General features: G+C 38.4%; 1 protein-coding gene across 7 annotated transcripts in view; it reads left to right on the top strand.

Moving 5' to 3' along the window:
- The window catches only part of NEDD4 (NEDD4 E3 ubiquitin protein ligase), a 113,868-nt gene that overhangs the window by 25,502 nt on the left and 72,532 nt on the right, over positions 1-15,834 (top strand). For 3 of the 7 annotated variants that reach the window (XM_045201641.3, XM_053928557.1, XM_053928556.2), the window contains 2 exons: positions 13,547-13,600; positions 13,763-13,777. In XM_045201641.3, coding sequence (XP_045057576.2) covers positions 13,547-13,600; positions 13,763-13,777 — 69 coding nt within the window. Of the gene's footprint in view, positions 1-5,703; positions 5,823-13,546; positions 13,601-13,762; positions 13,888-15,834 lie in introns of all 7 variants that reach the window. The other 4 variants (XM_053928558.1, XM_053928559.1, XM_045201642.2 and 1 more) reach the window with 4 other exon arrangements.

Below are 15,834 nucleotides of genomic sequence, written 5' to 3'. Positions count from 1 at the left end.
TTTCACTTGGAGAAGTATATACCTGTATGTGGGATTTCTGGATCATGTAAGGAGTTGCCAAAGAGTTTTCCAAAGTGGCTGTACCATATACGTTCCTACCAACAGTGGTTGAGAGTTCTGATTTCTCCGCATTTTAATGATACCTGTTATTATCTGTCTTTTTATTTTAGCCCTCCTTGTGGGTGTGAAGTGGTATCTAAATGTGGTTTTGATTTGCATCTCTCTAATGGCTAGTGATGTTGAGCATTTTTTCATGTGTCTATGGGCCCTTTGCGTGTCCTCCTTGGAGAAGTATCTGTTCAGGTCCTTGGCCCATTTTTTAATTGCATTGATTTGCATTTTCCTATGCTTAAGGACATTGAGTATCTTTTCACAAGCTTATTTTCCAGTTGTATATCTTCTTTGGAGAAATGTCTGTTCAGATCTTTTGCCCGTTATACAAATGGGTTATTTGTCTTTCTGTTATTAAGGTGTAGTTCTTTATATTTCTAAATTACAAGCTCCTTGTCAGATACATGATTTGCAAAAATTTTCTTCCATTCTGTAGGCTATCCTTTAATGTTACTGATGGTGTCCCTTGAAGCACAAAAGTTTTAAATTTTGATTAAAAATTAGCTATTTTTCTATTATTTATCTATTGTTCTCTTTTGTTGTTTGTGCTTTGTGGTCATTTCTAATCAATGTTGTTTTAGATTTACTATCTTGACCAGAGATAGGACAGTTCAGAGGCTTCCCCTTGGCCTTCTCACTATGGGTTCTTAACCCATAAGCCATCAAGGTTGTGGTAGTGAGGAGACCCAACTTCCAGTACATCAATCCCAATTTTACACTCGAAAACCAGGGAAATGACTCTGGGTGGGCCCACAGAGCCAGTGGACTCTGTGTAAGCTGAACTTTAGCCAGGACTCCATTTATTTTCTGGTCCCTGCAAGTCCTTGCTCTAGTAGGGAAGCTGTGATGATTTGGGTTTTTAGGTGTTAACACAGACCCTGTTTCCAACAGTCCTCAGTTTATCTGAGTATTCATTTTACCCTGTATACACTCCATCCAAGTAAATGGCCGTAGCCCTTTTAGAGGAGGAGGGGAGATCATTACAACATATACTTCCTGAAGTGAGGCAGAGTCCTTCCTTCTAAGGACTAGGTCACTTCTTTAGTCAATGGGCTTTCGATCAGACTATTGGCTCAGGTTGGGGAATAGGACAAGGGATTGTGATTTTTTAATTAGGGAAACTGTCCTTAGCTTCTCTGTTGTTGTCTTCTCATTGTACGTCAGTCTTCACTGCACCTTCATTGGCCACGTGCCTGTTCTGCCCCTGGGGCTGCTGTGCTGTGTACTCTGCAGATCAAGTCAGGTCTGCTTCACTGTCCCTCTCATCTGTCTGGTCATTACAGTAATTGCAGCCCCCTTGATTTTGGCAGTGAAATGCCACCAGCTGGCCTCTATTACTGGAGATGGGGAGGATCATCTCCTTGCACGACTGTGTAGGAACCCAGCTCTGTGACCCCCTTTCCTACCATCAGTCCTAGCATGCCCAAGAGAACCACCATTGAACTTCCTGGTGGTGCTGCTGCCCCTGTGTCCAGCACATATGCCTGATCGCTGTGGTTAATGGTGTGTCCTCTGGGCATAAAAATGTGTAGGTATTTTGGCCTCATGATATGTCATGAGGCTATATATATATATATATATATATATATATATATATATATATATATCTTCATTTATATTTATATATATTTCATTTGAGTATGGCCACTTTCATGGACCTTTTAATTCTGCCATCTGCTAGGGAGACTCAGGCATTTCCACTTGGCTCATTATTTTTTCAGGTTTCTAGGAGCCACCCTAGCAGTAAGTTTGCCTCATCTCACGGGGTCCTTGACAGGATGTTAAATCCCAGGTCAGTGAGATCTTGCTTATCCAGTCTTATGTTTCTGCTCCTTTGATCAAGTGTTACAGTCTCAGGGGTATTTCTCGGGCTCCTACTAGTGCATGCTCTTTAATTCTTGAAGCTGCTTCCAAATATAATAATCTCTCATCGTATATCAAGCCCAGCTGGGTTTTGCTGGGATTTAACACTGGTTATTATTATCTTGGTAGTTAGAAGAGAGGTTAGAGGAATTCCTGAGGAGAAACCCCTTTTCCTTGTGGGGAAGAAGCCTCGACAGTGTCTCCCCGCATGGGGGAGGTGCTAGCTCTTACTACAGAGGGATGGGCTACTCTGCCAGCTCCAAGGGTTAGGGACCTACAGAACCAAAACCTCAGGAGCATTCACCCAGATCCTCCTGACTACACGTCAGGGTCCCAGGTTTTCTCAGCCAGGGCCCTGACTTGAACATACTAGACCTGCAGTGGCTGAGCATTTAAATGTTTGTGAGCTCTGCATCTCTGTCACATCTGAGACTGTTCCTCAGTTGTGTCCTCTTTTCTACTCCAGAAGATGCAGTCCTCTTTCTCAGATACCAAAGAGTCCCTCTGTCTGACATATTTAACCTTTAGCTGTCTGTCCTTAATTTTTCATTATCTCTCTGTAAGTCAGCAACACAGAGTAGTAGTAACTAGCCAACTCCATTGTTTTTGTAGGCATTGTTCTCCCTGTCTTTCAAGTGCCTAAACACCACGCTGGCAAGCGTGTTCCCCTCCACCAGGACATATTCCCGGGACATCACTGGAGAAATCTTTAGGAACTGGGCCACCACCTTATGTCTGGGACTTTGTGTCCTACATTCAGCTCAGGATGGGGAGGGGAGTTCCTGGTCTGCCAGGTGCACTTGGGCTGATCCTAAAACCCCACTACCCATACCATCAGTGTTGGCTTGAGCCCTCTAAGAAGCAGACACCAAGATGGGATTAAATATGAAGGTCAAAGACAGAGGATGCACAGATGGGGAGAGTCTTCTTATCATAATGCAGGCCTAACACCTGTGCAAGGAGAGGTGTGAAAAGACTGGAGAGGAAAAGACTTACACTGGAGCTCCATTCTGAGAAAGTCTCATCCAGGGTGATGGAGAATTTCCCAGCAAAGGTTGTCTGTTAGAGAAGTCCTGTGTTGGGCAAGAATGGCCAGGCTGTTGAAACCCCACTGTGTCCAGTCTTCAGTAGCAAGCAAGGAGAACACAATGGGTAGATGCAAAGATGCAAGATTGACTGGGGACTGTCAATCAACTATGAGGGTTTCCTGGAAAGGGATCTGAAGGAGATGGGAGTGGCTTAACTCTGGCTGTTACAATTGTGATGTTTAAGGATGCATGTAATAATCCTCAGAGCAGCTATTAAGAAATTGAAACAAAATTATAGGTAAAAATCTAATGAAAGAAATGAAATGGAATACCAAGAAGTACTTGATTAATATTTTCAAGGGAATAAAAGAGGAATAAAGACAAATAGAGCAAAACTAGAACAGTGATAGTCATGAAGCCAGCCATCTCAGTAATTTTTTAAAAAATAAGGTTCATCTGTATGCTATTTACAGAAGATAAACACTGAGTATAAAGACATGGACGAGTTAAAAGGAAAAGTACAGAAAAGGATTTATCACGCAAACATGAAGCTAAAAAACCCCAAACAAAACCCTGATGTGACTGTATCAAAGTTAGATGAAGTAGGCTTCAGGATGAAGAATATTACCAAAAATAAAGAGGCATAATACATGATTATTAAAGGGCTTATTTATTAAGAAGACATATAACCCTAAATTTGTATGTGCCTAGTGAGAGAGCTTTAGAATTATGAAGCAAAATTGACAGAACTAAGTAGAGGAATAGATAAATCCAGAGTAGTTGAAGATTTTGTTACTTCCCTCTCGATATGGTAAAACAACCTGACAGAAAAAGTAAGTACATAAAAGATTTGAAAAACACTATCAGTAAATTTAACCTATTTGGCGTGTACAGAACATTACATCTAATATCTGAAAAATACACATTTTTATATGCCCATGGAACATCCGTGAGGAGAGGCTATATACAGGGCTATAAAACAAGTCTGAATACATTTAAAAGGTTGAGATGCAACAGAGTATATTCTCTGAGTACAACAGAGTTGAGATAGAATTCAGCAACACAAATATGCCTGGAAAATCCACAAATATTTAGAAACTAAGCAACATTTTAAATAAGCCATGGATTAAAGAAGAAATCATAAGAAAAGTTAGAAAACACTTTAACTAATGGATGAAGAATAACATATCAAAATATGGGATAAGCTAATTCAGTGCTTAGAGAAAAATTTCCACCTTTATATAGAGAAGAAAAAAGACTAAGAAGTCAATGATCTAAGTTTCTACTTTAAGCAATAAATAAATAAATAAATAGAAGGAAATTAGAATGGAAATTAATGAAATGGAAAATGAATAAAATGTAGAGAAAATAGATGAAACTAAAGTGATTCTTTGATATACCTAGCTTGTCCAAACATGAGAGGGGAAAAAACATAACCAATATAAGGAATGAAAAAAAATCCTATAGACAAAAAATAAATAAGGTAATATTATGGACAACTTGATGGCAATAATTTTAACAACTTAGCTAAAATGAAAACAAACTTTAAAGGCCAAAAATTTAGCAAAGCCAGTATGAATAGAAATAGAAAATATAGGTATCTGTTAGAGGAATTAAAATTGTAATTAATTTTTTTTAATTTTTAAAAATTGTATTTATTTAGAGGGGAAAGGAAGGAGAAACAGAGGCAGAGAAACAATGATGTGAGAAACATTGATTGGTAGCCTCTTGCATGCATCTGACCAGGGACCCAACCTGTAACCCAGGCATGTGCCCTGACTGGGAATCAAACCAGTGATCTTAGCTTTGCACGATGACACCCAACCAACTGAGCCACACCAGTCCAGGAAAAAATACTTTAAAAAAAAAAGTAAAACTGTAACTAAAAATCTTCTCATTTTTTATCTTGATTTCTTATTAGAAAGGATGCTCAAAATTCAGTACTACTTTTTTTTAAGATTTTATTTATTTATTTTTAGAGAGAGAGGAAGGGAGAGAGAAAGGGGGAGTGAAACATCAATGTGTGGTTGCCTCTAGTGCACCCCCTACTGCGGACATGGCCTGCAACCCAGGCATGTGCACTGACTGGGAATTGAACCAGCAGTGCTTTGGTTTGCAGGCCTGTGCTCAATCCACTGAGCTACACCAGCCAGGGTTAGTACTACTTTTGAATTAGAGATGCTATCACAAAAATAAGGAAGAAGGTCATTTGTAAATGATAAACCAGGTTCAGGACTCTACTGCTTTTTTAAAATTTTTATTTTATGTTAAAGGGATTTATCTAAGAAAAAGAAGATAAAAAATATGAACAGTAAAAATGACAGCAAACTCACAGTTATTAACAACCACACCTAAAACAAAAAACAAAAGCAAACTAAGCAAACAACTAGACAGGAACAGAACCACAGAAATGGAGATCACATGGAGGGTTATCAACAGGGGAGTGGGAGGGGGAAGGGGGGAAGGTACAGAGAATAAGTGGCATAAATGGTAGGTAGAAAATAGACAGGGGGGAGGGTAAGAATAGTATAGGAAATGTAGAAGCCAAAGAATTTATAAATACGACCCATGGACATGAACTATAGGGGGGGAATGTGGGAGGGAGGGGGTGGGCGGGATGGAGTGGAGTGAAGGGGGGGAAATGGGACAACTGTAATAGCATAATCAATAAATATATTAAAAAATAAAATTTTTATTTTAGAGAGAGAGGAAGGGCAAGAGGAGAGAAAGTGAGGAAGAAAGAGACATCAATGTGAGAGAGAAACATTGGTTGGCTGCCTTCCATATGTGCCCCAACTGGGGATCAAACCCACAACTTAGGTATGTGCCCTGACCGGGAATCGAACCCATAACCTTTTGGTGTACAGGACGATGCTCCAACTAACTGAGCCACCCAGCCAGGGTAGGACTCTATTGCCTTTTACTCATTGTTTCTTCTACCATAATTTCACTATTACCAAGTGTTCTAGCCAGCACTTCTTTATTCTGAGACCATAGGCAGCACATTTATTTCTATCAGAATTTTGCAAATGTATTGCAGAGATAACTAGATAAATTTGAGTGGATCAGTGCTGATTCATCACAGCTAGATAAAGAACTGAAAATACATGGTGACTTAGTACTTTCTGTACAAAGGGCATTATTCTGTACAAAGTACGGGCCCCTACCTTCCCCTTTGTCACTTATTATTTATACATAGCACAAAATGTTTTCAATCGAATGTGTTCACGTAAAACTGTCTGTTGAGGTAATATACCACAATAAAAACTTGGTTATTGGGCACTTGGCCAAATGGAAATTGTGGTCAGAAGTTGATGGGAGCCTTTATATCTCTGAGAAAACATTGACACTCAAAGAAATCTTTTCTGGGGCACTGTTACTGTTCGAGACAAACAGAGGACACTCCAAATTGGAATTAGTGCTCAGCAGCAAATTACAGTAAACCCTGCATGTATAGTTGCTCACATGAGACCAAGGGAGACGAATTACAGGATGAAAAAAAGTTGCATCAGGTGCAAGGCACACATTATGTTCTCTGCGTAAGTGCAGTGCACGAACATACGAAGAAGGCAGCCCACTCCATTCCCTCCATTCCCCTGGTGCTCTCTTTGTATTGTTAGCATTCCTACTCATCATGTTATATTTACCTAATGCGTGTATGTTCATGTGTGTATTTGTATTATATTACAGAACGACGTAACTGGTACATAATAGGTATTTTTATAAAGAGAAATAAAAATCAGCCATAATTTAATCTCCATAAAACCACTGATTATGTGATCTTCTGGTATTTTTATCAATACATTTATACTCCTCCACCTATACATACACACACGCACACACAATTGGCGTGATATTTTCCTATGCTCATTTCCCAGGCACTTTGCTAATGCTGGTTAATGAGATGGCTCCAGTCCCACCCTCAGTGAAGCTTACTGTCTACTGTGAAGCCCTATGAACATGTTTCCCAAATAATTACCAGTGTGCTCAGCATGAGGAAAGGAACAACCAGATGTTAGGGGGTGACTCTCAGGGGGATATTAGGGAATTTAGGGGATTTCCTTGATCTAGGAGATTAAGGAAAGATCTTCGGAGGAAGTATATCATTTGGGATGCTTTCAGCTTCAAGTGACAGATTTCAGGGAACAGGTAATATTGTCTTGTAAACAATAAGTGCATTTATTATCTCTAATCACAAAAAGCATCATAGAGGAAGGGTGGCGACTGCTGCAGCAGAGCGGAGTCACGTCTGACCCAGCCTTTCTGGGACTCTCTGGCTTCCTGTCCATGGTCCCAAGATGCTTGAGACAGTTCCAAACATCACAGCCTCATTCGATGATGTCCAGAGGCAGAAATGGAGAGTTTTCCCTTGTGTTTCTCTGAAAACTTTTCCAAAAGTTCCCCCAAGAGACTTTGATGCATATGTCTTGGGCCAGAACTGTGTCATGTGCTTACTTCTAACCCCATCCTTGGTAAGGAGGATGGAGTTACTCTGAGGCTTAAAGGAATCAGGATTCATCCCCTGGGGGTGGGGAGTGGCTGTCGGCCCCGACACACCTTCCAGTATTTGAATGAAATCAGAATTCTGTTGGCTAGGGAGAAGAGGGGCACCCTATGAATAAAGCACTAAGTAAATTATGCACCCCCATACAATGAAATCCACATCAGCTCTTTAATGTTTTATTTAATTTTTTCACGTCAGCTGTTTTAAAAGACAGATATATATATGTATACTGACAGAGCATTAGTTTCAAAATAGGTTAAAGGAACAAAAGTGCAAAACCTTGTGTACATGTTACACCTTTTGGGGGAAAAATAAACATCTAGAAATGCCCTCTCAAATGCTGTTATTTGTAGAAAATATCTCTGGAAGGACCAAAGAAACTATTTACAATATTTTCTCTGAGGGTGGGACAAGGATAAGAGAAAAAAATTATAATTTACTATGTATCTTTTTTGCTATTTGGGTTTTTCTCCCCTGGCTGTGTATCTATTTCTTATTTTATTTTTTTGAAGTATATTTTATTGATTATGCTATTACAGTTGTCTCATTTTTTTCTCCCCTTTATCCCCCTCCACCCTGCACCCCCTCTTCCACCAGCATCCTCCCCATTAGTTCATGTTCATGGGTCATACATATAAGTTCTTTGGCTTCTCCATTTCCTATACTATTCTTACCCTCCCCCTGTCTATTTTCCACCTACCATTTATGCTTATTCCCTGTATCTTTTCCCTCCTCCCTGCTGATAACCCTCCATGTGATCTCCATTTCTGTGATTCTGTTCCTGTTCTAGTTGTTTGCTTAGTTTGTTTTTAGGTTCACTTGTTGATAGTTGTGAGTTTGTTGTCATATTACTGTTCATATTTTTTATCATCTTCTTTTTCTTAGATAAGTCCCTTTAACATTTTATATAATAAAGGCTTGGTGATGATGAACTCCTTTAACTTGACCTTATCTGGGAAGCACTTTATCTGTCCTTCCATTCTGAATGATAGCTTTGCTGTATATCTATTTTTTAATACTAACCTGAAGATATATTTATTGATTTTGGAGAGGGAAGAAGGGATAGAGAGAGAGAGAGAAACATTGAAGTGAGAGAGAAACATCAATCAGTTGCCTCCCATACTAACCCCAATGGGGGATTGAACCCACAATCTTTTGGTGCATGGGGACAGTGTTCCAACCAACCAAGCCACCTGGCCAGGGCCCATGGTGGTGTAGCTGTAATTTATTTTAAAATTTGTTGGTTATACATAACTGTAGATAAACAAAGTAGGAAGACATAAAACAAGTAAATAAAAATGGTAAGGTACTTCCTATTAATATAATGCTTTATGATTATAAAAATATTTATCTGTTTCATTTAACTTTTTGGAGTTTTTATTTTAGAATGTATCTAAAACACATGTCCACAAAAAAACTTGTACATAAATGTTCATAGCATCATTATTCATTATACTAAAAGGTAGAAACAATCTAGATGAACAGACAAAATGGGATGTATACGTACAATTGAATATTATTTGTCTACAAAGAGGAATGAAATGCTGATGCATGCTCCACATGGGTAAACCTTGAAAACATTATGCTAAGTGAAAGAAGCCAGTTACAAAAAACAATATATCGTATGAGTCCACTTACATTAAATTTCTAGAATACGCAAATCTGCAGAGACAGAAAGTACAGGTTGCCTGAAAAAGGGGAGGTTGAGAGGAAATTAGCAGTGACTGCTAAAGGGTATTGCATTTCCCTTTGAGAGGATAAAAATGTTTTAAAATTGTAATGGTGGTTGCACACTCCATGAATATACTAAAGACCACTGAATTGCACACTTTCAATGGGTCGTTTGTATGCTATGTGAATTATACTATAATAAAGCTATTTTTTAAAATATGCCTACATTGTTTTTTTATGAATCCACCAGCTAAATTTCTAGGACTTAGAACTTACTAGAGCTTACAGAACTTACTATACGTTTTGGGTTTTTTAAAGATTTTTTTATTTATTTGTTTATTTTTAGAGAGAGGGGAAGGGAGGGAGAAAGAGGGAGAGAAACATCAGTGTGTGGTTGCCTCTCGCGCACCCCCTACTGGGGACCAGGTGTGTGCCCTGCTTGGGAATCAAACCAGCAACCCCCAAGTTTGCAGGCCGGTGCTCAATCCACTGAGCCACACCAGCCAGGGCAGAATATTCATTATTGATATTGAATGGCTACAGTGTCTGCCAGGTACTTTGATAGACACTGAGACTTCAGATTTCTTTCCCTCAAAATGTTTTTCATGGCCTCGTCTCCCTCCCTGTTCTCATGGGGACAGTCCCAGGCTGAGCTCTCATCACTCCATTCTGAGTTACTAGACCACAGTCCCTGTGGATTCCTGGGTCTCTCTCCAGTCCAATTCATTTTGTGTATCACTTGACAAAAATAATACTTACGTAGGACCTATGTCATGTCATTTTTCTTCTAAAACCTTCATTTTCTTCCCTGTCAATCAAGTCTTAACTCCCTTTTTGGGTTTCAGTGACTTCAGCCCGGCTCTAGGCTAACTAACCAAAATTTTCTTGCCACTTTTTAATACCAAAGTGTTCTTACCCATTTGATCTCCTTGGAACATACTCATTCTCTCCTTATGCCTTTCCTCATGCCATCACCTTGCTGTGAATGTTCTCTAAACTTTCTTATTCAGTTCTTCCCATCTTTCAAGTCCCAGCTCAAATTTCATCTCCTCTCTCCAAACTTCCTTTACATCTTAGAAAATATTGTTGTCTTACACTATTTTTCTATTCGTATGGTGTCTAGCTGGTGATTGGGGCTTCCTTCCTCAGAGTTCCTCCATGGTTACAATATGGCTATAGGAGTGCCAGCTATCCAATCCAGGTTCCAGGCAGGAAAAAGAAATGCAAAGGGCCTGGGGACCATCTGTTCCAGTTGAGACAGCCCTATTTAAAGAGCTTCTCTAGAAGTGCCATCCAATAACTGCTATCACTTTGGCCTCTTTGGTCACCATTTTTGGATAGAGATATTCAGAGTCTCAAAGCTGAACAAGTCCAGAGGGCTCTATTCACATGGCAAACGGTACATAAGGTGGAATGGAGTGTTTGATATGTTGTTCTTGGTGATGATGACACAGTAAACACATATAAAAAATCATCAAGCTGTATTTTTAAAGTTAGTATACATTATACTAATCTATACTAAATATATGTTATACTTCAAAAAATTATCCCCCGAGTTGTGCAGTGTGGTGATTCTGGGCACATTGCCGCAGGTACAATTAGGATTATGTTCTCAGAAGGAAGTAAAGTTTAGGTATTTAAGTATCTCTTTTATCAAGGCTAGCAATGCTTTTGACATGTAAAACTAAGTTTTAAAATATTACAGTGTTCAATGTAATATATTTATCATAGGGAAAAAAGTCAACCTAAGTGTGAGAATTTTTTATACATCGTCCTGTATCGGCTTGAGTGGGGATATATTGCATTGGCCAAAAAGTCTGTATGGGTTTTTCCATAAAATAAAAGACGTGTTTTTCATTTTCACTGATGACTTAATTGATTTGGATATTTTGAGTATGTCGGCTATCTCCCTTGTGGTATAACGTTGATTGTTCTCAATTAATGTCTCTATTTGATTGTTATCAACTTCAACTGGTCTTCCTGACTGTGGAGCATTATCCAGAGAGAAATCTCCAACACAAAACTTCACAAACCATGTTTGACAAATTCGATCAGTCACAGCACCTTCTCCATACACTGCACAAATCTTTTTTTGCATTTCAGTTTCATTTTTACCTTTCCTGAGATAATAAAGCCAAAAACGTTGTGTATTTTCTTCCATCTCTAAAACTAAAATGACTACACAAAAATTCATCAATTTTGATAAGGTTTTTTTAAAATGCACGCTGGTATGACAGCTGTCACAATACAGAGTAACAAAATTGTTTTGAATGAAGTTCAAACAACTAGAGCCATCTTACAGGGGCAAAAAAACCCGATCTTTTTGGCCAACCCAATATATTTATCACAGGGAAAATAGTTCTAGTTCTTTACCTCCTGTATTTTTCCTTTGTTAATCACACACAGAATATTTTACTTCTCATAATTCTGGTCACCAAATGTGTGGAGGTTATTTTCCCACACCAGGCAATTTTGTGCAACACCAATGGGGTGGCCTATGTTTTAACTCAATTCTGATACTACCTACCTCGGTATAGCATCCGATCCTACAGGTTAAGGGCTCAGTTCCACAAGACTGACCTCAATTCAGACCAGTCTAAAGTAGTAGGTGCCCAGGTCACCCACAACTTCTGTCTGGCTTGGCTACAAATCAGAGGTTCCCCATGACCCCTTCCTCAGGTTCCATTAATTTGTTATAGCAGCTCACAGAACTCAGAGAAACACTTAATGTGTTTGTCAGTTTATTAAAAACACGATAAAGGATACGGATGAACAGCCAGGTGAAGGGACACATAGGGCGAGGTCTGGGAGGGATCTAAGGGCAGGAGCTTCTGTACCTGGGGGACTGGGGTGCATCACCCTCCCCAGATGTGGATGTGTTCAAACCCATGCTTCTGGAATTTTCATGGAGGCTTTTATCACGTGGGCATGATCGATCACAAACTCCATTTTCAAACCTCTTTCCTTCGCAAGAGAGTAGGGGTCAGAGCTGAAAATTCCAAGCTTCTAATCATGACTTGTTCTTTCTGGTGACCAGCCCTCATCCTGGAGCCCACGCAGAGTCACCTCACTAGAAAAAAAAACACCCCTATCACCCAGGAAATTGAAGGGATTGAGTCAGGAATCGGGGTCAAAGACTAAATACTAGAACAAAAGATGCTCTTAGCACTCTATCGCTTAGGAAATGACAAGGGTTTTAGGAGCTCTGGTGCCAGGAACCAGGGCAGAGACCAATATATATGTTTTCTATTATCTTACACATTTTAACTGCTAGTATTAAAATTGCTAAAGATTTTCTTTGTTTTTGATATCAAATAGTTTTTTAAATATTTTTTAATCTTTTCAATTACAGTTGACATACAATATTATATTAATTTCAGGTGTACAACGTAGTGACTATAAATTTATATAACTTATGAAGTGACCATACTGACAAGTCTAGTACCCATCTGACCCCACACGAAGTTGTTACAATATTACTGACTTTATTCCCTATGCCGTACTTTACGTACCCATGACTACTGAGTTTGTACTTCTTAATCTTTTTACCTTTTCCACCTAGGGCCCCAGCCCCCTCCCATCTGGCTGCCATTAATTTGTTAACTGTATCAATGAGTTTGTTTTGTTTATTTATTTTGTGTTTTAGATTCCACATAAAAATAAAATCATATGGTATTTGTCTTTCTCTGACTTCTTTTAGATATTAAGTAGATTTTAACTCATTGAAATATTTCAGTAAAAATGGAAGCATCAGCTATGAAAAATAAAATACTGCATTTTAGTTTTTACTCATGTATAAAATATAAACAATAAGTGAAAACTCGGTTTATACTTTTTGACTACTCCTGTACGTTCTATAGTAGAAGCAACAAATTCCTTTATCAAGTCAGTGCGAAAAGGATTCAGACACAAATTCCCATAAAATCAACATCTACTTTGGATAGTTTTAACCTGATGAATAGAAAGTGAGTAAATAAAATTGATAATAAGTTTAAATCTAGTCTATATTTTTAAGTGCTGGCAAACATTTAAATAACTTTTGAAATGTTATTTTACTTCCTTTCATTCTATTTTAGAGAAATTGGAAAAATGAGCGACCAAGTCCACCTTGCTGTTATGATAAAGTCACTAGAAAATAGGTGACATGTGACTGGTCTGCTTTTGTATTAAGTATCTCATGTAATTTAAAATATCTTGTAGGGAGAACTAATAGAATAAACAAGAATAAAAAATAGAATAGATCCAGAAAAAAAAATATCTTGTAAAGAACAGGAATTAGGAAATGGCAACATTTTCAGGTATTTATTCTCAGTCTCTGTGGGTCACTGTTCACTTGTCTCTAAAGAAAGTCTGTGTTTCTTTTACTTAGGTCCATCCTCAGGAGCACCGACTTCTTTTTGAAGTGTTTGATGAAAATCGATTGGTAAGTTACATTGCACTTGTGAGAAATATGAAACAAGGTATACTGCAGCAAAGCAGTGAGGAAAGGTGGTTTGGGAACCTGTGGCATGAGAGATGATTTGGGGGTGGTTATGGAGACTCTGGATAGATCCAATTTATTTCTCTCCTTCCGTTCTCCTCCCAGGCGCCTCTCCCGATGGTCAGTTCTCGCTGGATTGCAAGGTCTTACTCAAAGCCTGTTATGACAGGAGATGACAGGAAAGCCAGCCTCTCTGTCTTGCCTTCTCTCATCCTCATCCATGTACCCTGGTTGGTGGTCCAGAGTATCTTGGGTTGTGCTTCCTTACTCCAGTGGATTTTGGGGGGTTGCCTGTATCCAGTTGTAACAACCCATCCACTCTCTAATCCCTACTCTTCTACAGAGGAAAGCTATCCTCTGTACGTCAATAAAATAAAGTCCTGTAAAAGATCATCGTCTCTTAGAGTGGCAAAAAGCAAAGTTAAACCTGACTTTTTCTTTAAGGATAGTTTTGATTTCTGATTTCCTAAAGACTATCTTGAAGCCCTTTCCTCTTCCTAATTTTGTCTCTTAGGGATCCTATTTCAAACCCTCTTAATACCTGTAAGATTTGAACATGAAAATTGAAGAACAGTGTTATGTGTTCAAAAGCTTATCTGATTAAAAAAGGAAGTTAAACAGTTTCATTTATTTTTTAGCTAACACAGACACTGGATTTATTTAAAAAATCTGTTTTTAGTATTAGACTGCATAATATGTTTTTTTCTTCAAGAAATTATAGCCATACTAGTAACTAAAGATATTGCAAACAAAATCTATTAATTAGCACTATAATATGCAAATGTGCTTTTATGCTGCCAAAGGAGACTTCATCACTAGCTGGCAATCTAAGTTTTTAAGGCTGAGTGACAGATGTGGATGATTCGGTTATCAATATGGTCAGTTGCAAAGCCCTCCGTTTTCTGTTTGTATTTTTGCTTTTTTCTATAGAATAGTGAATGTCCCCCCCCCCATCCTCCCCCTGCCTCTACAGATCTGTTTTTCTCCTAGATAGGACCAAGTGAAATTTAGTATTGATGTTTTTTATTTTGTTTTTCCTTTTTATTGATTCGATTGGGTTGACGTTGGTTAATAAAATAATATAGGTTTCAGGTGCACAGTTCTATAATACATGCTCCATATATTGTACTGTGTGCTCACCACCCCAAACCAAGTCTCCTTACTAGAATTGGTGTTTTTTTAATTATGAGATATATATACAAAACAGTTTACATAATATAAACTTTTATTTTAAATAATAAGACAAATATCTGTGTACTTTATTACTCAACTTAAGAACTAACATTACCAAAGTCTTCAAGACCCCTTGGACCTTCCCCAATAGCATCTCCTTTTCTTCCCCCACAAGTACCGTATTGTGGGGAATATTATGTTCGTCATTTCTTTGCTGTATATATGTATCCCTAAAAAACCACAGTCCTTTTGCATAATATTGAATTTATTTTTTTAAGATTTTATTTATTTATTTTTAGAGAGGGTAAGGGAGGGAGAAAGAGAGGGAGAGAACTATCAGTGGGTGGTTGCCTCTCACGTGGCCCTCACTGGGGACCTGGCCTTCAGCCCAGGCATGTGTCCTGACTGGAAATCGAACTGGCAAGCCTTTGGTTCGTAGCCCGTGGTCAATCCACTGAGCTACGCCAGCAAGGGCATAATATTGAATTTATTAAAATGGTATCACTCTGTATATATTCATCTGTGACATACTTTTTTGTTATATTTGTAAGATTGATCTACAACACATTTTCATTGATGCAGTTTTCCTTCATCTGAAAATCCCATAATATCTTAATTTATGCATTTATCCACCCTAATAGATGTTAGTGTTGCTTCCAGTTTTGTTTATGACTGATAAACATTCTTGCGATGTTGCCTGATGTACATGTATGAGTGTATCTCTAAGATTCATATTTTGGGTTTGAATTGCTGGGTTGTAGTATTACTGCATTATTTTTCCTGTTATTGATACTGAAGTGAATTTCCCCCTGATACTTGGGTGTATAATTGGTGAAGTATTTTATGTGAGTTATTTGCATGTTGTCCACAAGGAGGGATAGTTTGTATTTGTGCTTTTCACCCTAGTTGTCTAGGCTTTTGTGCCACTACCTTCAGTATGGTGTGACTCTTCATTGCCAAAATTGATATTTTCGGTACTCTGATTGGTGCATTAACACTCCTTG

The sequence above is a fragment of the Desmodus rotundus genome, chromosome 7 (assembly GCF_022682495.2).
Source record: "Desmodus rotundus isolate HL8 chromosome 7, HLdesRot8A.1, whole genome shotgun sequence".
NCBI lineage: Eukaryota > Metazoa > Chordata > Mammalia > Chiroptera > Phyllostomidae > Desmodus > Desmodus rotundus.
Note: the sequence above shows the minus strand (reverse complement) of the source record. Positions and strands in the feature narration are given on the sequence as shown.